The 23682-nt window shown below is 46.0% G+C and overlaps 1 protein-coding gene across 1 annotated transcript in view; it reads right to left on the bottom strand.

The window, feature by feature from the left end:
* ELMO1 (engulfment and cell motility 1) overlaps nucleotides 1–23682 on the bottom strand; it is a 410819-nt gene that overhangs the window by 102091 nt on the left and 285046 nt on the right. Inside the window, exon 16 of the mRNA XM_054991799.1 lies at nucleotides 21662–21798. Coding sequence (XP_054847774.1) covers nucleotides 21662–21798 — 137 coding nt within the window. The remainder of the gene's footprint in view (nucleotides 1–21661; nucleotides 21799–23682) is intronic.

Genomic DNA, 23682 nt, shown 5'->3' with positions numbered 1-23682 from the left:
CCTTCAGTGTAATCAATTATTCAAAGAGCAATGAGAGCTCAAATCAGTCCACATCAATTCAGCAGCCGACAAACTGACCCTGCCGAAAAACGTTTTCCTATACATTGCTGATTTCCTGTAATGATTTTCAACCAACGTATTATCTATGGGATGTGCTCCAAAGACTGCTGTACATGATCAGCACAAGCAGGGCTTTTTTCCAGCTGGAACGTGGTGGAACGGAGTTCCGGAACCTCTTGAAAATGGTCACATGGCTGGTGGCCCCGCCCCCTGAGCTCCAGACAGAGGGGAGTTGAGATTGCCCTTCGTGCCGCTCCAGTGGCGCGGAGGGCAATCTAAACTCCCCTCTGTCTGGAGATCAGGGGGTGGGGCTACGAGCCATGTGACCCTTTTCTCCGAGGGCAATCCACTGAGTTCCACCACCTCTTTTCCCAGAAAAAAACCCCTGAGCGTTTTGCAACCACAGTGATTGGGGGGGGGGGTAGGCATGACTTCCATATAGATTGGGTAATGTGATGGTCTGGGTCTCGATCCGGCATATCACTGCAAAATAAATTTTTGAAGTGTTTACAATGGCAAGCTAATTAGGATCTGGGCTACTCTTCTGTCTGGGCAAAGCAAGAAGAAGCATTACCACAAATGTTAAAAAATGAATCCAAAAGCGGTTGCATGAATCCTTATTAACATCAACAAAGTGTCTTGCCCCTTGCTTTTTTGGCAGATAGTCAGAAAGGGGGGGTGGCAGCGGCGGAATGTTTCACTGGTTAACCAACCAGTAAAACCTGCCCTGGCTGCTTTTAAAACAAAGCTCTCTAAAAAGCACACCTGAACTTAAAATTACTGATTATGCTGTAACACCCCATGTAAACAGATAAAAGCTATACAGAAAATAAATGCCATCATATTGGATAAGCAAGAGCACTTCAGATCAAGTTTTAGAATGGTTTCCTGTCTTGAACATGCCTTAACAAAAAGCCTCTCATGAATCTAGCTAATAGGATGCACAACAGGAAAAGTGTTAGCCATTTTTAATCCAAATAAAGATAGTTTTAGATAGGTAATCATGTTGCTCTGCAGTACATGAGCACCTGATGATTATCTGATGGAGCTTTGACTCGCAAAAATGTATACCCTGGAAACTCTTGATAGTCTCTGTGGTACTACAGGTTTGAACCTTGCTAATCCAAATGATAGCAACTTTGCTGACATTATTGTTGTTTATTTATAGTCCACCTTTCTCACTGAGATCCAAGGCAGATTACACATTGCAAGTGAATACAATATAATCAAAAGCTAGGACATTCCTAGAGCAAAAATACAGTATGACCAACTGTTAGGACAGTCACTGAAAACAGAATAGGGTATAGCAGCCTCAAATTTGAAAACTTGCATAAAGCTGAACACATCAATTAAACTTTTCTAAATTAAAGCATAAGAAATTAACATGACATCTTCAGCAACACTGAACTACCCAGTAGGAGCATATCTACATCAGTAGACAGTACCCAATAGCCTAGTCTACAGTCCATGTCCCCTACCAAGGTATCTCTTTCTCATGACACAGCCCTATAATCTGAGTAGAGAGCCCTCCTGAATAATTCAGTCTTGCATAGACTGCGGAAAGCCAAGAGTGGGAGCTGTCCTGACCTCTTCAGACAGGTCATTTCATCAGGTGGGGGGGGGGCTACCACAGAGAGTGTGTGTGTGTTTGGGCAGCTGCCGATTCAGCCCTTTTGCAGGGTGGCGTCTGCAGAAGGCGTGTTCAGATGAGTGAAGCTGCCACAGTGAAGCACAGAGGGAGAAACTGTCCTTCAGATCTGCGGGGCCAAGGTCACGATGGGCTTTGTATGTGATGGCCAAAGCCCTGAACTGAGCCCAGTAACTGATGCGTAGCCAATGGAGTGACTGTAGAGTAGGAATGATATGCACACTCTGCTCCTGAAAGTAAACGAGCAGCAGCATTTTATAGCAGCTGGAGTCTCCGAGTTGACTCTGAAGGGAGATCTGTGTAGAGTGCATTATAGTAATCCAGTCTTGATGCTACTGTGGCATGCATCCAGGTGGCCAGATCAGCCGTGGCCGTTTTCACACTACCAACCTGCTTCTGTAACACTGCAAAACGTCGCGCACAAAACACAGACGATAGCGTCTTCTTGCGATGTTGTGCGCGATGTAGCGTAAAACTCTCGTGATGTCGCGCACAGACGACACAGACGACACGAGAAAAAACACGGACGACAGCGTCTTCTTGCGATGTTGTGCGCGATGTTGCGTAAAACTCTCGTGATGTCGCGCACAGACGACACAGACGACACGAGAAAAAACACGGACGACAGCGTCTTCTTGCGATGTTGTGCGCGATGTAGCGTAAAACTCTCGTGATGTCGCGCAAAACTCTCGCGAGAAGACGCTATCGTCCGCGTTTTTTGCGCAACGTTTCGCAACGTTACGGAAGCAGGTTAGTGGTGTGAAAACGGCCTGTGTTGAGGCAGGAGGCCATCCTTCCACGCTACTCTAAGTTGGGAGAAGGCCTTTTTGCTGCCGCAGTTGCTTGCTTCTCTAACAAGAAGGCTGGATCCAATACAACCCCCCTTTTTCTTCTCTGAATCACGTAAAATTTCACCAGCAGGGAATTTCCAAACCAGAATCCCATATGCATAAGGTGTGCTGAATCTGGACTAAGAAGGCTTCTAATTTAGTACTGCTTTGAACAGATCTGGGTGGTCTTGCTGACCTACATGCTAACGGGTTGTATCCTACCAGCTTTTCCACAGGAGAAACAGGGAGGAAAAGCCATTTGGTTGACCATGAAAAAGGCTAAGCCGGAGATCATGGGACCCATGTGGACGTACCGGGGCTGCATTAAGGAAAGACAATCAATGGAAGATTACATGGAAAATCTGGTAGGATACAACTAGTGGTTAGAGCGTTGGACTAGATCTGGGAGACTCAGGTCTGAATCCCCACTCTGCCATGGAAGCTCGCTGGGTAACTTTGGGCTAGGCACACTCTCTCAACCTAACCTACCTCACAGGGTTGCTGTGAGGATAAAATGGAGGAGAATGATGTAAGTCATTTTGGTTCGCCACAGGGTGAAAAGGCAGGGTATAAATATAGCAAATAAATAAAAAAACACTCCTGCATTCAATTTGTCTTATGCCAAGAGAAGAGAACAACTGTGTTGCAAGTATCGCTATTTGTGGTACATAAGACAGCATCTTTGTCGGTGACCATTTTTCACCCGTCATTTTCAATGATGAAATTCCAAACTAAAACAAGTCTTAAGCATGCCCCATCATTACAAGGAGAAAGTAACAAATGAACCAGGCTGCGGCACATTGATTTGATAACAATCTCCCCCAAATTATCACTACTTCTTTGTTAAAAATATTGCATCCTGCCTTTCCAAAGGTGTCCAAGGCAGTTCGCACTCACTCTAAAATAAGTTAGCTAATTAAAAAGGCCCCAGCCAAACCCCCAGTTCTTTCCAGGGACAGATCAGATAGTGGGGACGGGATTCGGCATTCACATAAACACAGTGCAGCACCTGTTAATTTTTCTTCATGGTGAGGCAAAGAGGCATACAAGAATCTGAGAATCCCCCTGGGAAGTAACAACTGAATGGGTCTAAGGATAGGAATACAGAAAGACGGTCTGGGGATCAAAGCAAAGCTGTTTTTATAAAGTGCCATTTAAAATGCATTTGTTACATTTCCAGCATGCTAAGACAGAAGTACCCTGATCATGAAGCAAATGTAAAATGTTGCTTACATTAATATAATTGCTGCAAAATATGCTAACCTGCCCAACACAGAGCTTCAAAGCCCTTTCAAAGCAAATGATTCTAATGAAGAAGACCCGATAACCCTCAGTGCACCCAATTATTGTCTTTCTAACAGGTTTTCATTGTAGCTGAATAGAGGTACTTTTTCAATTAGAAGCTTCACTCATCTTACATAAGCTGTTTAGTAGGCTGCAGCAAAATAAATTAGAATGACAAAGAAAATGTTTTAGCTTATATTCACATAATGCCCGATTGATAAAGCAATATATGCATAGGAATGATCAGTGCCCTAAATCCCACAGTTGAGGGCAACGACCTCAAGAGGGATAATGTGGAATTTAATTTGCACTAATCTTGCTCAAGAGCAGGAAATGGAAAATGTACTCCGGCCAGGATTATGGTATTTTGCAGTACCCTCCATCAGTTAGACCCATTCTTGTCAAATGAAATTCTAACAACACCAACAGGTACAATATTCCAGATTCACTAACGTTTCCCTTGAGTACATGCAAAACAGATTTTCTTCAGAAGGTCAACATTCAAGTAATTACATTCATCTACTTTGCAAATTGCAAAAGGCCCACAAGGAAACAATAAACTGCATTTGTTAACATCTCTGAAGTGAAAGTCCTTAGCACTAGGCATTGGAGAAAGGAAGAGGTTTATATTCTAGACAATGCATTCAGTGTTTGATTTTTTGAGTTACAGCGCATCATTCAACTACCAGGCAAGCTCAAGGGTGTTTGTAATAAATGCTCGCAATTTAGGCCTGGAATTGTATAATAAGGAATAATATTAACATTGCAAAGAATATGTTTACATTCATTAGAAGGGTTTTACATTAAAATCTCAATCTACTTTGTATTGATGAGTTTAAATGGCACTGAGTGACAATTAACTAAGTTTATCATTTTTTAAAAAATAATCTGCTTTCCTTTTTGTCTCTCAACTTTTTAAAGCTCTTTAGGAAGCAACAAATTACGAGCATAATCAAATGGAAAATTCTCCCATGAAACCCTTCTACTAGAGATGGGCACAAAACAAACTACGGACCAAATTCCATACGGAACGGCTGCTTTGTAGTCAAAGAACCACGCGTTCCGTGGGACCGCATTTTTCCGAACCAAACGAACTTTTCTTACCATTCTGTTGCCAGATTGGACACTTTTGGTGCCAAATACTCCCTCGCCCAGGCAACAGTGGCAGTCTTTAGCTTGCCCCAATCTGAGGCCTCCAGGCTTGATTGGCAGCTGTCCCTGCCAACTAGAGAGCTCCCACTCTAGCCTATACAGCCAGGAAAAGGGGGAGAGGGTTAGAATCTCCAAGGCAACTGAGAAGATGGGCCTTCAGCAGCCATGGTAACACCAATCTCTTCCTTCCAAAACCATGTTAGGCAGGTTTTTCTGCCAATCAGAGTGCTCCTGTGTTGTTCAATCTCTTGGCTTTTTCCATAAATAGAGGAAGCCATGTGATTCCTGGTTTCAGTTTCTCTAGACTGGGAGAGGGAGGAGAGCTTGGTGGCTGGCTGTGGTGTTGGGATTGGCATTGGAACTTGGATCTTTGGTCTGCACTTCTGGCTGCTGGAAAAGGGGTTGAAAAGCCTCTTTTCTCTTCTCTTGCTTTCTTGTTTTTCTTACTGACTGGGGACTGGGGAGGTGTTTGGGGAAAGGGTGCTTTTTTCCTCCCCACCCCCCCATCCTAGTCTTCCCCCTGAACCTCGAACCAGTTCGGAAATTGGGTGAGTTCGTTAAGTTCGTGTTCCGTGGAAATTAACAAACCACAGACTGAGTAGTTCGGGTTTTTTTTCGTTCCATGCCCATCTCTACCTCCTACCCATCTGCATGAAAACTCATACTCTATATCTGCGGTTCTTAACCTTGTGTATCTTACGTCCCATCAATCACTCTATCAAAGATTCTGGGTCCCACCATGATATAAACAAAATAGCCCACTTTTTCCTGAGATGGACATGTATAAGTTTACAGATATGCTGTTATTACATTTATCACTGCAAGTGGAAATGGGCACTGAGGGTGAGTGAATTCTTAGTAACTGTTATGAAAACCGTGAGTTCCATCGCTGGTTCATGTACCACTTCTTGAGAAGCACTGCCCTGTATTACTTCCCCATTTATTGCAACAGGGCGCATTATGACCATGTCCCTGGTGAATTCCCCACTTTCTTTATCATCTATCAGTAAGCTGAGCTATGAGAATTCGGCTTGGAACCTCAGAGCCAAGCTAGAAGTGACTTATTACAAGTGGAGAACATTTGATTGGTCCTGCAAGCTTACCTGGGAAGTGAAGTCGGAGAATCCTTCCCCTCTCTGTGAGAATCACTGGCTGAAGAGCGAGAGAAAGCCAGCAGCAGCAGCTATTGCAAATAATTCCTCCAGTCACAAGCCTGCCGGACATGAGAGCCCCCAAAGACTGTTAAGGGGTGGGCAGCTGCTACTCTCTCCCAGGGCGCCCTGCGTCCGGCGAGCTGCCTGCTCCCGGAGAGCTGCTCTGGAGAAAGCTGCCGCGTCGGCGAAATTCCAGCCACAGTGACAGCAGAGGGATCTGCTGCTGCTGCTCTAACATGCCCTCACTCCGGTTTTCCTCCGGGAGCTCAGAAGCAGGGGAAGGGCATGTTAGAGCAGCAGCAGCAGCAGATCCGTCTGCTGTCACTGCAGCTGGAGCTTCACCGACACGGCGGCTTTCTTAAGAGCAGCTCCCTGGGAGCGGGCAGCCCACAGGGCGCCCTGAGAGAGAGTAGCAGCTGCCCACCCCGGAATGGTCGTTGGGGGCTCTTGTGTCTGATTAGTTTGTGCCTGGAGGAATGATTTGCGATCGCTGCTGCTGGCTTCCTCCAGTTCTTCAGTCAGAAATTTTCACAGAGAAGGGATGGAGTCTCTGACTTCACTTCCCAGGTAAACTTGCGGGACCAATCAAGTGCTCTCCACGTGTAATAAGTCACTTCCAGCTTGGCTCTCAGAGCCAAGCTACAAGTGACGCCTTACACAGGTTGGACACTTGTCAGCTTACCTCAAGTTTTGATGGGAAATGTAGGCGTCCTGGTTTTACAGCTGGGCTCTCCACTACAGCTGCAAGACCAGGATGCCTACATTTCCCATCAAAACTTGAGGGAAGCTGACAAGTGTCCAACCTGTGTCAGGCATCACTTGTAGCTTGGCTCTGAGTTTCAAAAGATCAGAGCACTGGAATTACAAGTCAACTGAGGCTCCTGCCAACCTCTTCTCCTTAACCCATACAGACTGGATTCTGGAAGCAAACAGGGTTATTAGAATTAAAAACTGTATTCTGCTTGTTCAAAGAATTCCAGGGTATTTCAGCCATTCATTCTTGTGAACTTCCTGATTGCTCACATGGCACTGGGTGTCCACAAAAAAAATCTTTCATTTTTGCTAAGATCAGGGGGGGTTTTCTGGAAAAGTGGTGGCGGAACTCTCAAGAAGGAAATGGGGAAGAAACACATGGGATTCTTTGAAATCATATTATTTTCAAGCACTATTGCCGAGTATTTTCAAGAGGTGCCGAAACTCCGTTCTACCGCGTTCCCGCTGAAAAAAAGCCCTGGCTAAGGTCAGTCTTGATTCATCACTAACAGAGGAGAGCAATTTTAAACTCTTCTCTCCTTCTCCTTTGGAATCCATTCTAGCTTCTGATTTCCTCCCCCAACCTCCCCCATTGACACATGAAAATATCAGATACTAAAGGCAGACAACGTGATTCTTGTCCGAGGTTAACCAGTGGAGTAAACAAGTTTTTGGTCCCTCTAATTAAGTTTTGAAGGTGTAGTAGTACCAGGAACAACTTGAGAATAATTCTCTTGCATTTGTACTGGCTGGGTTCTAACAAAGAACAGTGCCTAAATCTGCCATTTTAAACTCAACTAACCTGTCTTCAGAAAGCATCGTTAGCTCTTGCTATGCTCCTGATGTTAGGGAACAGCAGACTCCAGGCAGGACTCTGAAAACCTTTTCTGCATGGGTTATTTGCCCAAATTCAGTACTGTTGGGAAGGTCTTGTTCAGGCTTCCTCGTGGCATCAAGGTGTGTTCATGTACCTCCCAGCTTTCCCCTGATCTTTCCCAAGCCGGCTTTGCTGCAAAGTTTTGGGGAAGAATCCAGCAAAGCCTCAATGGCTGCTATGTGGGTGGCTGGGATGACTACATAACTCAGTCCATTGCACGCGGCAGCCACTTCCCCTGCCATTGTCCCCTAGCAGCAATTTCCCACCACCACCAGGGGGATTTGGTTTTCTTTAAACTGGCAATTTAATATCATTATAATACTATAACAAACCATTTGTCTATTAGGTTCTCTGGATTCCCAACTTTTATTTATTTATTTTTAAAAATTATTTCGAGACCCTTCCATTGCAGAGGCATGCCTTTCTCCTTGTATCTCTGCAATGAAAGTGTAGAAATTAACTTCTTTTTTAAAAATGAAAGCTGCAAAAAATAAAGAAAAAAATAAAAGTCCCCCTCCCCCCAGTGGTGGTAGGGAATATCTCTACTGGGGCAGGGCTTGGGAAAATGGCTGCCATGGGCTAGGACTGGGAAAATCGGAACTTTCCCGCTCACTTGGCTGCCATCAAGCTTTGCTGCAATCTTACCCAAAACTTCGCAGCGAAACAGGTTTAGGAAAGATCTGATAAAAGTCAAACCACATAAACCAGTCCCCTTTTGGATGACACCTAAGAGCCAAACTAGATATACATGACTAGTGACAGCATACGTGTGTCCTTCCTGTGGCTGCCATCACCATTTTAGAATCATTGTAGTTTCAAAAAAATTGCCACAAGACCATGATCTGGACTGTGTGTGTGTGGTGTGGCAGCCCCAGGAGCTCTTGTCCCCCTTGCCCGCCTCCATCTTTTCAGGTGCAAAAACAGCCCCCCCCCACACTGCTGTTTCAGCAGCTGAAAAGAAGTAGGGTGGGGGAGAATATGAGCTCCTGGTTCTGCTGCACCACGCATGTGCTCTGGATGGGGGCTTTGAGGCAATTTTTAGAAAACTAAAAATGCTTCTAAAATGGTGGCGGTGGCCACGGGATGGACCTGTGTCCACTGTCACTTGTAGTTTGGCTCTAAGTCAGTGGAACTTCTTATTTACAAGCTTCCAGTGCTAGGAAATGGAATGATATTGGTGTTCTTATTTACCATCGATTTTGTGATGGTGACCTCTAAGCTGCAGACTCCATTTCTCCAAACATATGAAACTCACAGAGTGGATTTTAATATGAAATATACCCACCTCAAACCTCTGCTCACTTGCTGATGGTGATTGTACTAGGACATTGTTTTACAGAAGAAGTCACAGACGGCATTATTCATTTTGCAAACACTGCTTCTGGACAATTAGTCCTTTCAGGTGAGCAATTATTTATCCTTAACCATGCCTACAATGAGAAGCCACTGGCGAAAAACCAATCTAAAACAAGAATGGTATCCCACAACTGGGAGCTACTGTAATAGAATGTAATAATTTAATCAGTGAAAAAGTGCAAAGTGCTACTAATAATATATCAAATTCTAAGAAGTAGTATAATAAATATCTAAGATTTATACAAAATGACAATATTCTCAAAGTGGATGAGATGGCCAAAAATAGTAATACCTTTAATACATTCACCCGGAAATTCAACAGGTTAGAACAAGAAATGTATAAACAATCTGCAAAGCGGTGAGTATCCAAAAGTATAACAAAAGGCAATAAAACCCAAGCTGATATCTCTGTATTTTCTCTATAGGTGGAGACAGAACAGCAGAAGAAAGTTCCAAAGAGTCTCCAGCAAGTAAGTATCTCTAAAGGTATCAATGATCATACATGTCTTGATTGTATATTTTTTTCATTGCAGGTGGAGCCGGGATATCGGAAAGGAGGTGTCACATTCCAACAAGAAGCCGGCTAGTCAATCTCTTGTTTCATCTATTTAACTTCATCAGGGAATACAAATAATCTACCATGCATCCACTGGCACACATGAACCCTCTCTTGTGGCAGTGTATGGGACAACCTGTGCTTTGGCCGTGGGGAAAACCAAGGCAGCACTAGCAGCATAGCATCCTCAAATCTTCATCAAGCAAGAAAGGAACAGGGTTGATTTATTGTTGTGTCATGGCTGGTTGCATGGCCAAGGTAGCTTGTCAGCAAAGACAAACCCATTTAACAACATTGGAGGCTGCATGGAAGAAACACCTTTTCAAAGACCTTGGCAGTTAATTACAATACTGTACACTTAAAAGGGGGGATATTCTTTATCCATAACAGAAGCGATTTCAAAAACATGGCACATTCCACGTACAGCATCTGATAAACACAAATAATCAGACACTTTGGACAAAACTCAAAACAGGAAGCAAAAATAATCTATCACAATGTTACATTATCGGTGTCTTGAGTACAGGGACCTGATGGGATATGCTGCAAAGAATTTCTGTACTATCGCGATTCATGTCTGTCCTACCTCCATTGCTCGTGGCCTCTATCCTCCCAATCCATTGAACGAAGTCTGAGGCCCTCCTCAAGCCTAAGGAACTCAGCTTGAGTGGAAGAGCGATTTAAGTTTGGAGGAAGGCTCTTTTACATCGAAAAGAAGCTCCTCCTGTTCAAGACAGCAGAAGTGCCATTATTTATAATATTCTTCTAAGACGTCTTAGGCTGTACCCCCCATTTTGATAGTATGAATGACTGCTGACAGAATCAAAACTATTGTAGGTGCAGAATAGGATATAGTCAGAAATACAACTGATTTCCACTTCCTGTTGCCCCTCCTTTTCCAGCTAACCTGGGGACAAGCAACATTTTTGGCCCAAGGGATGAATAAAACACAACATCAACCTGTGAAAAGTGGGTATGTTGGCAAACAAAACACGTGGGGAAGGGTCTAGGGTTGCATTTGGCCAGATGCACTGCATATGTTGTATACTGAAAAGAGCAAGAGTCCAGTAGCACCTATAAAACTAACAAAATTTGTGGTAGGTATGAGCTTTTGTGTATCACAGCTCACTACTTCAGATACCCATATAAAGGATGGCTATATATAGGGGTATCTGAAGAAGTGAGCTGTGACTCACGAATGCTCATACCTTACCACAAATTTTGTTACTCGTATATGTGCTACTGGACTCTTGCTCTTTTCTACTGCTACAGACAGACTAATACGGCTACCCATCTTGGTCTATGTTGTATATAGATACACTTCATTTTTTGTTATTTTGGGGGCATGGGAGTACGGGACTAAAATAAGACTGCTTTAGGGATGTCAGTATAAAACATCTGCAGTCCTGCTTTCAATGCACACAGACAGAGGCATGTGATTTGCAGTGTGTGATAATTAGGACTGCCAGCACTTCCTTGGCAATTGCTGGGAGATTTTAAAGGCAGTGCCTGGAGAGGGTGGAGTTTGGGGAGGATGGGAGATCACTTCTGGGTGACACTTGAGGACTTTCCCCAATGTTTCAAGGTAAAGGCCATTTTTACTCCTCAATGGCCGTTTCCACACGGCTTACCTTCCCTTGGAACAACCCGGAACATCATGCAAAAAACATGGAAGATGTCGCGTAAATCTCACGCGAGAAAACGCAATCTTCCGCGTTTTTTGTGCGATGTTCCCGGTTGTTCCGAGGGAAAGTAAGCTGTGTGGAAACAGCCATTGTCTTGAGGGCAGATGACTGGGCCAATCAGAGGGGCTTACTTGCCACAGATGGGCACATGGAAAGTCTAGTGAAACTTGTGTAACTTCTGGTCATCAAAATGCCTTGTCAGGACTTCTGCCTTTCCACTGCAAGCCAAGTCCATCTCAGCTCGAGTACACCCCTGCTTTTGGGATGATGTGCTGATCCAAACGGTCTGGAAGGCTGCTCTTCAGCATGTATGCCAATGGCTACCTGCTCAGATCTGATCTAATGTGCAAGTTTCTATCACGGGGGACCATGTGTATATCTCCCTGCCAGGATTTAATAAAGTATAATAAATAAAGTTTTAAAACACAGCTTTAACTAACTTACTTTAGCAAGCCCAAAGTTTGAATCACTTAAGGCACGTGTTCCAGCACAAATCCTCCCCCTTCCCCCCAGTATTTAGAGTCTATGGAAGTTGGGGGCGGAAAAAGTACCCACCTTGCTTACAGGGAAAATTTGACTGTGGGCTACACACGTTAATGGAAAACTAGAATGGAAGACGGAGTGTCTTTGGCAAATATACAGAGAAAGGCTATGACAGAAAGGAAAGGCATTTTGGTGGAAAATAATGATTCACTTACCCTCCCCTTCTTCCCAGCTCCTCAGGATATTCTGAGGCAAGTTATTAAGGACACACAAACTGATAACAGTAATTCGTTTTAAGTTTTTTTCTGCTTTCTCGTTTTGAGAGAATTTCAATTATTTTTCCCTCCACATGAGATAGCATTACTATTTTAAAGTGAAAATTGTATATGTATTGGGAAATGGACTTTAGAACATATGCCACTTATTGGACCTGTATTAGAAACCTCTTTAAAAAAGAAAAGCTAAACCAAATGCATAACGTTTTGCTGATTATGGGGCAGGGGGTGACCAGATAAAGAAACTCCTTTAAAAACAGCAGAATGCTCAGTGAGATGACAGCTTTGGTTATATATATATGAAGTGTCTCCCTGTATGATGCAGGAAATTTTTCACACTGTGCAAATGACCTTTTTCAGGTCAGATATTCCCCAAGCCTAAAAACCTATTTCCCATCATTTTAGCTAGAGAAATCTTGAAGCCAACAAATGTGTGGATGCCTATATTACAGATTGAGATTACTACATTTATAAGCTCTTCATAGGTAGTATATTTTAGAAATCTAGAGTAGAAAGTCATACATAGGTCACCTTTGAATTTGAGAGAGAGAGAGAGAGAGAGAGAGAGAGAGAGAGAGAGAGAGAGAGAGAGAGAGAGAGTTTTAGCAGCTGCCCTTTTGTATGTCTTGTGAATTGAATGAATTTTTGTTCTTCCAGACTACCCACATGGCATAAATAATTCATGCGCTCATGTAGACCCCAGTAAGGCGCAGTAAAACTAAAGTGGTGCATAAGAATTAAATTAAGGCACTTGGTTATTAGCATGTATGTATGTCAGAGAAAGCAAGAGTGCAAAGGCCGGTTTTAACAATAAGATTCCATCTAGAAGAAAAGTTACACGCTTTCTTCCAGAGAATGTAACCATCATGGCGAAAGCAGAAGCAAAATGATAAATTTAATGAAGGGGAGACCAAAAGGCCTCTTTCCACTACCAGGATTAATAAGAAAAATGAAGAAATGAATTCTGGCTTATTTCTTACTATATATAAGGAGGTTCAGATCACATGAACATTTTTAAGAAAACCGACACACCACACTAAAATCTCTTCAGTTTATTACAGAACTGGAATTCTGTGTGTGTGTGTGTGTGTGTGTTGAACTTAGTCTTGGGTGGTATCAAAAGGGCCATTGCATCAAAATCACAGGAGGTCATAGTCCCTCTCTATACTGACTTGGTCAGACCATATTGTGTTGTGTGCAGTTCTGGAGGCCTCACTTCAAAAAGGATGTGGACAAAATCGAGAGGGTGCAGAGGAGAGCGACAAGAATGATCAGGGGTCTGGAGACTGAGCCCTACGAGGAAAGGTTGAGGGCCTTGGGAATGTTTAGTTTGGAGAAGAGGAGATTGAGGGGGGACATGATTACTCTCTCTAAATATTTGAAAGGCTGTCAATTGGAGGAGGGCAAGAAGCTGTTCCAGTTGGCAGCAGAGGGTAGGACCCGAAGCAACAGGCTTTAATTACATGCAGAAAGGTAGCGGCTGGATAGTAGGAAAATGGAAGATTTATTCACTTACCGTGAAGCTTCCTTTCTTGGTGGTCCAGGAGTAGGGCAGTCAGGACTAAATGGGTAGCTCCTCCTCCGTCTCTTGAGCAGGGTCGTACGAAAACACACGATCCTAAGGGGGAGGGGCTCCCAGGCTGCTCTCAGTTCCTTTTCAAGCCCTCGAAGATCCCCCCACATAGTCCATTCCAAGACTGTCGCTGTCCTGCTTTGGAAACTACAACGTCAACTGTAAACTTTATTCAAAGAACTGAACATTATAACTGTCCTTAGGCTAACCAACCAAAAGAGGGTCACTGACTCTATCCATACACCCCTGCCGGTTACGTCCTTGTCATATATAACCATGCCTGCACTTGGGTGGGATTGTGACTGCCCTACTCCTGGACCACCAAGAAAGGAAGCTTCACGGTAAGTGAATAAATCTTCCATTCTCTAGTGGTCCAGAGTAGGGCAGTCAGGACTAAATGGGATATATGCATAGCAGTGTACCCAGGGGCGGGTATCTTATGGATCTAGGACATGCTGAAGGACCTTCCGGCCAAAGGCCGCATCGGCCGAGGCCATCTGGTCTATTCTATAATGCTTGGTGAAGGTGTGGACCGATTTCCACGTTGCTGCCTTACATATTTTTTCCAGGGATGGAAAGGACCTGTAGGCTGCTGAGGTAGCTGTCCCTCTAAGGGAGTGGGCAGTGATTCCTTCTGGGGGCGACAGGTTTCTAGACTTGTAAGCTAACCCAATACATTCCTTGATCCATCTACTTAGGGTAGATGGGGAAACTCTCTCTCCCATGGCGTTCTGTTTGAACGATACGAACATGAACTCCCCTTTGAGAACCTGACTAGTTCTATCAATGTAGAAGCTCAGGGCCCTTCTAACATCTAGCTTGTGCCACTCCCTCTCCTTGTCGTGCTTGGGATTAGTGCAAAAGGAGGGTAGGACGATGTCTTCCCCTCTATGAAAAGACGAATTAACCTTTGGTATGAAGGCAGGATCCGTCCTCAACACTACTCTATCTTGGTGGAAAACGCACAGATCTCTATTTACCGAGAGTGCCCCTATTTCTGACACCCTTCTGGCAGAGGTCAGACCCACTAGAAAAACTGTTTTTAGTGTTAGATTTTTCATGGAACATGTTGCCATAGGTTCGAAGGGGTCCCTCGTGAGCGCTTTCAACACCGTTCAAATTCCAAGTTGGGAAGCGGTGTACTTGTGGTGGATTCAGCAGGGTGGTCCCTCTCAAGAACCTCTTGATGTGGGGGTGCGTAGTGAGGGATGACCCGGTCTTGGTGCCCCTGATGGCTGAGATCGCTGCCGCCTGCCGCTTCAGTGTACTGGTACTGAGCCCTTTGTCCAAGCCATCTTGTAGGAACTGGAGAATCTGGTCCACGGACGCCAACATTGGATCACCATGGCTCCTAACGCACCAGTCACAAAAAACTTGCCACGTTTTACTATAGCTTTTGTTAGTAGACCCTTTTCTGGAAGCCAACATCGTGGAGATAACCTTTTCCGAGTATCCTAAGTCTCGGAGCTGGACAAGTTCAACCTCCACGCTGTCAGCCTTAGAGCCGCTGGGTCTGTCCTCTTGAGATCCTGGAACCAGGGCCTTCGAGGCCAGAAGGGTGCGATCAGGATGACGTTCGCCCTCTAGTCCAGTATTCTCTGAAGTACCCTGTGCATGATCTTCCGCGGAGGGAAGGCGTAGAGGAGACCTAGTGGCCAGTCCTGATTCAGCGCGTCTACCCCTATCGCCTCCAGTTCGCTGTACCTCGAGTAGAACCGTGCCACCTGTCTGTTCTTTCCGGAGGCGAAGAGGTCCACCTCCGGAGTGCCGAACCTTTGGCATATTTGCCGAAACACCTGTCTGTTCAGAGCCCATTCGGACTGATCCATCCTGTTTCGACTCAGCCAGTCCGCTAGAGTGTTCTGATGTCCTGCAATGTGGCAAACCATCAACGACCTCACGCTCCTTTCCGCCCAGAGGAAGATCTGTTCTGCTTCCCTGGTCAGGGGACTGGACCTGGTACCTCCTTGTCTGTTTATGTAGGCCTTTGCCGTCATGTTGTCGGTGTGAATCATCACGTGACTGTCCTTGAGGTCGCTTTCGAACTCCAGCAGTCCGTTCCTTATGGCCTTGAGCTCCAGGAGATTTATGCTTGCCTTTCTTTCCTCGGGAAGCCACTCCCCCTGCGTCATCTTGTCCTTTGTGTGGGCTCCCCAGCCTATCAGGCTGGCGTCTGTAGTCATTTGTATCTTGTTCGGTTCCCTGAGTGGAGTCCCGTCCATAAACCTGTTCGGGTCCAGCCACCAGTTCAATTCCCTGGACAGGGAGGGGGGAATTCTTACTAGTCTGCGCCATCTGTGGCTTATGACCCTCTGATAGGGGCGCAGAAACCTTTGCAGGGGCCTGGTGTGGAATGTGGCCCACTGAAGTGAATCCTGGAAAGATACCATCATGCCTTGCAGTTTGGCCAGCTGCATGATCTCCACTGGCCTGCCCGCTCGAATGGACTTGGTCAAGGTGAGGATCTTCTGTTGTCTCTCCTGAGAGACAAAGGCCTTGTCCAGAATAGTATCCACTTGTACTCCCAGGTGAACGATCCTCTGTGATGGAGATAGTATGCTCTTCCGTCGATTTACAATGAAACCGTGATCCTCCAGGCAGGTTAAGGTCTGTGCCACTGCTGCCTCTGCGGACGTTAGGGACGGCCCCTTTATCAGGATGTCGTCGAGGTACGGGGACAGGGCTACGCCCTGGACTCTTAGGAAGGCCACCAGCGTTACCAGCACTTTGGTAAACACCCTCGGTGCAGATTTCAGGCCGAAGGGGAGAGCCCTGTATTGGTAGTGCTCCCCATTGTAGGCGAAGCGTAGGTACCTTCTGTGAGAGGGGCGTATGGGGATGTGCAAGTAGGCCTCTGATAGATCTATGGATGCCAGAAAATCCCCCTGTTGTATGGCTCCGATGGTGGATTTCATCGTTTCCATTTTGAACCTTCTGGATTTTATGTGAAGGTTCAGCCACTTTAGATCCAGGATGGCCCTGATCTCCCCATTCTTCTTTGGGACGATGAAGAACACGGAGTACACCCCCTGCCTTTTGAACTGCGCAGGCACCGGCTCTATGGCCTTGATCTGTAACAGGTGTTGAATGGCTTCCATTATTTGGTTGTGCTTTCGTTGTGATTGGTTCCGGAACAGTTGAATGAACCTCCTGGTTGGTGCCTTCTCAAATTCCAAAGAATAGCCCTTGGATACCGTTTCCAGTACCCATTGGTCCGATATTGTTTGCCTCCACTTGGGTGCAAAGAACTGAAGGCGACCTCCGATCTGCTCGGCCTCCCCGCAGTACGGATAGTCATGCTGGGGTGTTCTTCTTATGTCCCTTGGACTGGGTGGTCGACTTTCGAAAGGCAAAGGGTCTGGCATCCAATCTTGACTTCGTTTGCCATCTGTTTTTGAATGGTCTGTCGGTGCTCTGCCTGGGTGATCTCCTGAAATCACGAAAGGAATGTCTCCCTTTGTATCGCTGTTCCCTTTTCTTAGATGGGAGCACCTTTTTCTTTTCGGCGTTCTCTACCAGTTATTTTTCCAGAGCATCTCCGAAGAGTTTGGAGCCCGAGTATGGGATCGCTGCTACCCGGCTGCGGGCTTGCTGGTCCACGTCCCAATTTCTCAACCACGTATTCCTTCGGGCTGCCACATTGAAGCCCATGGCCCTGGGTGACATCTGGAAGGAATCCAGGGTGGCGTCTGCTGCAAAGGTTGCAGCTAGAGCTATTTTCTTCACCTCGTTTTTGATTTCCTTGGGGACTTCTCTTCCTGCTGCTGCCAGATCTGAAGCCCAGGTATAGGCTGCCCTGGCGAACAAGGACCCTGTTGCCGATGATCTCAGGGACGCAGCCGAGGCCTCAAAGTCTCTGCGCAGTGCTTGTTCAATCTTTTTGTCTGATGGATCCTTATGCATGCCCTCTGCATCCATGGGTAGCACTGAAGTAGTGGCCAGGCTGGTTACCGGGTCGTCCACGACTGGCAGCTTGAGCTTTTTGGCATCATCTGGACTTATAGCATAGAACTTGTGAAAAACGGATTGGTACAGCTTGGGTTTTGCTGGATTATCCCATTCTGTCTTCAGAACCTCGTGGAAAATAGCAGGTAGAGGCACGCTTGAGTGCTTGGGCCCCATCTTTGGCAGTGCTCTTTCCATGCCCTGAGGGTAAGAGGATACCGCTTCCCCTTTTCCTGTAACAGAGGGTGAGATCTCCAGAGTCCTTAACACTTTCGTGAGCAATTTAGAAAACATTTCAGAGGGAAAAAGCCGAGATTGAAACTGGCTGGTATCCACTTCCTCCTCCTCAGACAATTCCCCTTCGTCACTGCCTGATGACCTAAGGGAAGTTTCTGAGTCCATTTGGGAGTCATCTGAGTCAGTAGAGTCCTCATCCTGCCACTCCCTTGTTTTACTCTTTTTTGCTTTAACATGGGCAGTGGGTTCTGCATGCCTCTTCCCTTTGGAGGTGCTTGGCCGCTGCTTATCTTTCTTTTGGGAAGCAGTGTGCCCTTTGAGGTCTTTAACTGTACTGTCAATCCCTTTTTTAATTTCTGATTGTAGCCAGGCTAGGATGTTTGCCTTTGCTTCTGGGCCTGTTAGGTCAGGGTCCCCTCCTCCTAGGCTTTCCCCTTGGGATGAATGGGTTTGCCTAGTTAACTTAGGGGACTCCATGCAGGTGGAGGCAGACTCAGCCATTTTCTGTTCTGCTGCCCCTGCCTGTGACGTCATTCCCGCCAAATCTTCCTGCCTAGAGAGAAGAAGGCATGGGCGGGAATTACTGCAAAGTCTGACTTAAGAAGAACTCAGTCTCCCCAGGGCCTGCAGGAGTTATGAGACTAAAAAGTGAAGCAAGAACCCTGTGTTTCCAAAGGCAGGCAGCTGATTTATGGTGCCCTGGCCTTGCAAGTAAACTGGCATTCTTTCGTTTCCCCCCCCCCCCTCCGAGAGGAACACGCCAGCGACCTAAACGGGGAAAAGGTAAAAAACCCCTCTTGGTCATTTACTGCCCTCTCAGGGCTTTAGGGCTGTCCGCTTCCTTGCCCAAGTAGGGCCTATGGGAAGACTTCCCCCCCCTTCCCCCCCCCCCGCTTCCTCGAGGTCGCTAGGCCTCTCCACGGGGTCCGAGCATCTACTCACGGTTTTGGTGCGAATTGAGAGGCCTTCGCAGAGAAAGGAGCCGCGCCGGGCTTCCTTGAGTTCCTGCGGCTCCTTGCCAGCCGCTCCATTCTGCCTTGCCTCTGCAGACGCCGGGTCCTAGCTGACTAGGATCGTCGGCGCTGCTGCTCGCCTCCGCGGCTTGAAAGCCGCCCAAAATCCCGGCTCGGAATGAGGAGGGACGGAGGGTGGGGGGAGGGGGGATGGAGGAAACAACCTTCCTTTCCCCCCCCGGCGAGCGCGCCTCGTTCCTTGCCGTTCCTAATAGGATCGCTGCTCCCACGGAGCGAAGATTTTCGTGTGCTCCTGCAGAGCAGGGCCGGAAAAACTGAGAGCAGCCTGGGAGCCCCTCCCCCTTAGGATCGTGTGTTTTCGTACGACCCTGCTCAAGAGACGGAGGAGGAGCTACCCATTTAGTCCTGACTGCCCTACTCCGGACCACTAGAGAAAGTTTTTCACGGTCAGAGTAGTTCAAAGGAGGAATCAGCTGCCTAGGGAGGTGGTGATGAGCTCCCCTTCACTGGCAGTTTTCAGGAAGAGGCTGGATGAATATTTGCCAGGGATACTTTAGGCTCAACCTGCGTTGGGCAGGGGGTTGGACTAGAAGGTCTGTATGGCCCCTTCCAACTCTGTGATTCTGTGAACTAATATGGAAGTTGACAGCCAAACCACTGGAGCACTACAAGTGTCCTCTAGCATAGAAAGCCATAAATGTGGACAGACGCTTCTGGCATGCTGAAATATTCCTGCTACAATTTCATTTGACTAATGAAACTCTAAATGCAAGAGCTCTTCCGTCATCAGTTATGATTACAGACCAAAGCTGGCAGAGTAGCTTTCAGAAAGATATTTGGGTTCCAAGAGCTAAAATCCAATATACTGTAACTGCAATAAAACCTGATAGGGGCTTTACCCTCACACAGACATAAATCTTATGGGAACAAGAAAAACGTATGGAAGTGGTAGTTAAATACAATGTTGAAGCAATGTGGTTGCTGAAATTAAACATTGGGCTTAAGCATGTGAAGGATGAAAAGCAAGAAAAAATAAACAGCCCCTGTTCTATCACACAGGAATGGATGCATCTCAAATTCGTTAGAAAAGAGACACACATGAATCTCCCCAAGAGCGACTCCAACCAAACACACTCTCCTTAAAACAAAATCTGAGTCCAGTAGCACCTTATAGACCAACAATGTTTTCCAAGATATTCAGTGCAATCCTAAGAAGATGCAGAGGAGTTAGCCGTGTTAGTCTGTAGTAGCAAAAACAAAAAGAGTCCAGTAGCACCTTTAAGACTAACCAAGGCTGTTTTCACACTGCTTACCGGCCACGGAACATCGCGCCGACTCTCAGAACGGCAGCATCTTCCTGATGCAATTTCACGCGAGAACGGTGGTTCTCGTGCAAAATTGTGCCTGGAAGATGCTGCCGTTCCAGGAGCTCAGCATGATGTTCCGTGGCTGGTAAGCAGTGTGAAAACGGCCCAACTTTATTGTAGCATAAGCTTTCGAGAATCACAGTTCTCGAAAGCTGTGATATCTCAGATATCTCATATCTCAGATATGCATCTGACGAAGAGAACCGTGATTCTCGAAAGCTTATGCTACAATAAAGTTGGTTAGTCTTAAAGGTGCTACTGGATCCTAAGAAGAGTTACTCCAATCTAACTCCATTGGATTTAAGTGGACTGGAGTAACTCTTCTTAGAATTGTACTGATATTGTACTGACTAAGCTTTTATGAGTCAAAGCTCACTTTGTCAGATACATATTTCACATAGTGAGATTTAATCCAATACTGCTACCCATCTACTGACCAACATGGCCACTCATCTGAAACTTATAACCTGGAAAACTTGGTTAGTCTTTAAGATGCCAATGAACTCGAACTTTGTTCTGCTACTACAGTCTAACATAGCTACCCACCTGAATCTATTCTTTACAAAAAGTTCCATCAAAGTTTCAACAATTTTTTTAATGCCAAGTCTAACACAAGTGATCAGACGCCAGCGAAGAAAATAAACGGCTTTGGCAGTCAGCAGTGGCCTCTCTCAACTATACTGCCCAGTGTCTCACAGACTACCCATGCCCCACAGATGTTATCATTAAACCTGGGGCCATAAAACCCATTGCTAACCAGGTTTTGAACTGTAAACCAACCACTAGGGCGCTTCAGAATTCAGGTCTCTTCAGAGATTTACCCTCTAGTGCCTAAAGCGCCTAAGCTGGATACTGAAAAGTTCTGCACTTGTAACTAAAACATAAATGTTGCCTAACTGTTAAAAAGTTTTACCATACTAGTGTGCAGCCTTCGAAGTAGGAAGAAAATGCTGCATTTAAAAAGACCCACCTTGTACTTTCTTCCTTCAGTTGGGGCAACATAAAAATCTATCTTCCTCAAGATAGGAATTGGGGTCTTCCTCATGCAGTATTTTGCCACATTTTCACTCTGGTGTTTTATAAAGATTCCCTTCTCCTTTGCATACAGAAATTACCTGTTTGCTAAGAATGAATTCTTCAGCATGGCTCATGGGATAGCCTCATGGGGTCGATATACATGACACCACCTGTTTTCTAAAGTCTCCCCGAATGCGTACAACTACTATGCCTGGGACATTGCTAGACTTCCTACTTTATGTGGAAAACATTCCCATGTTCAGGAAGATGCTGACGTAGAAATGCTTTCAAGTATGTAATACATTCTGGTGTGATAGGATAGCATGCTCTATATTCCTCTGAACCAGCTTTCAATCTAGCCCAGAGAGAGGCACGAGAATTACACATGAAGAGATTAAAGCCAGTATGTTCCCAATTACTGCCCAGCAATCTTGCCTTATTGAAGTCTTCAGAGGTAGCTCTCATCTCTTTCCATGTCTTATTCAGCAGCTGGATACAAATGCAGAAGAACTCTTCGAATGACCTATCATGCGTGAAGAACATTGGGTGGAAATCATTGCCGGTCTCACTGGCTAAAAAAAAAAAGACACACAGAAAAAGAAAAAAACCCACAAAATATTAATAAAACATTGACAAATACATCTTACTAGAAGCTCAGTAAAATACAGCATCAGTATGTCTAATGACTCAATATAGTAAAATAGAGTAACCAGGAAAGTAAGAACAATTTGTGAAACAGCAAATTGATCAAAAGACTACTGAAGAAAATAAGCAGGAATGGCTCGATGCAATTCTCCCCTGGAAGTAAAGACTGATTTTGCTTTTGAGCCTTACTCAGTGGGAATAAATGGTCGCAGCCTAGGCTGAGGGTGAGGAGTGGGGAGAGAGCATGGTGACAAACTCAGACCCACACATGAGATGGGATTAAAACTGGCCAAAGCTTTGTTGAATACAGCATGAAAAGGAGCATTGGTGATGCATGTGGGTTGGATCCCAAACATCGGCTGACCCACCTGCCAGCTGATGACCCTCACCCCCCCCAGACCTCTGCTGATGGGGGGAACCATGGAGTGACATTAAGGGGGAGATCACATGGGTGTACACCCCTGCGGGATTCCCCTGCCACCTGGGAGTGAGTATGCCCAGGCAGCCCCTGAGCTGGGTATGCACCACCATAACTCACCCCAAGATTCCTTTATGGGAATCCTCTTACCGGGGAGCCAGGGCATGCAGGCCCTGCCTCCCACAAAAAGGGATTCAGTCCAGTGCAGACCACCCAACAAAGCCGTAACAAAGAAAATTAGCAAAACAACAATAACAGAGAGAGAGGTGGGTAGGCTTCGCTGGCGAGAGCAAAGTGCCGGGAGGCCAGGCAGCAGCTTCTTAAATACTTGGCTGCCAGACCAGAGAGAAGACTGCCTCTCTGAGGTCCAGTGCCCGACCCTGCTCCCACCGGCTCATCCTCCGATAGGACGGCCAGAATTTAAAATCTGATTGGCTTGCAATCAAATTTGATTGGCCCTGATTGGCTGGCCGGAATTTCAAATTTGATTAGCTTGCAGGCTCGTCCGGGCACCCGAGTGAACCTACAAGATGGTGGCTGCCGTGCTCTGACCTCCTCCACACCCAATAGCAGCAGCTTGGCCCCCAGGTGAGTCTGGTGGCCAATGTTTCCCGTTTTCAGCACGTACCATTACTGATTCTGGTGAGGAAAACAAGAGGGTCGCTGAGTGGCAGACTGAGGACATGAATGTAGGCCCTCAGATATCAACGTTTGACCGTGTAAAAAGTGACATGCAAGCCAGTGGTCATTGCTGCACATCTGTAAGCATCAGGAAATGAGGCCAGCTGCCTGAGTCAAGATTATTTGTTTAGACTTGCAGTACTCCACAGATCTCAGAGAACCACAATCACAATTACCATCAACCTAAAAAGCCTAAATTACTACTGTGAGCCTTGGCACCACCTCACCACACACACACACACACACACACACACAATATAAGCTGTAACAATTAATATTTAATTATGTAAGTATAGAACTATAACCTTCTAAATGGCCACAATACCTTTCATTATGTAAGGTTGTTTTTTCTCACCCGTGCTGGACCTGTGCACCCTTCGGTTTCCTTTCTGACTTCTCAGTCTCTCCTCCCCAGCATGAGGCGAGAGAGTAAGATTGCCCAGATGCCCAGAGGAGGGCAAGTTGGCCATGAAGAAAAAAGAGTACGATCTCACCACCACTCCACTCTGGCCAGCTTGCCCTTTTCATGGGTGGCTGCTGAGGGAGTGGTTTTACACTTTCTTTGTGTTTAGCTTGCTCCCTCCAGTGTTGGGATTAGAGCTCACAAGTTGGTGGCAGAAAGGTGGTGGTGGTGGGGGGCTTTTGGAGAGGATGAGCCCTTTGCTTCCATCCTTGGCATGAGGCACACACCACAGCGAGGCTCACAGCTTAC

The sequence above is a fragment of the Eublepharis macularius genome, chromosome 11 (genome assembly GCF_028583425.1).
Source record: "Eublepharis macularius isolate TG4126 chromosome 11, MPM_Emac_v1.0, whole genome shotgun sequence".
NCBI lineage: Eukaryota > Metazoa > Chordata > Lepidosauria > Squamata > Eublepharidae > Eublepharis > Eublepharis macularius.
This window is presented reverse-complemented; position numbering and strand designations above follow the sequence as displayed.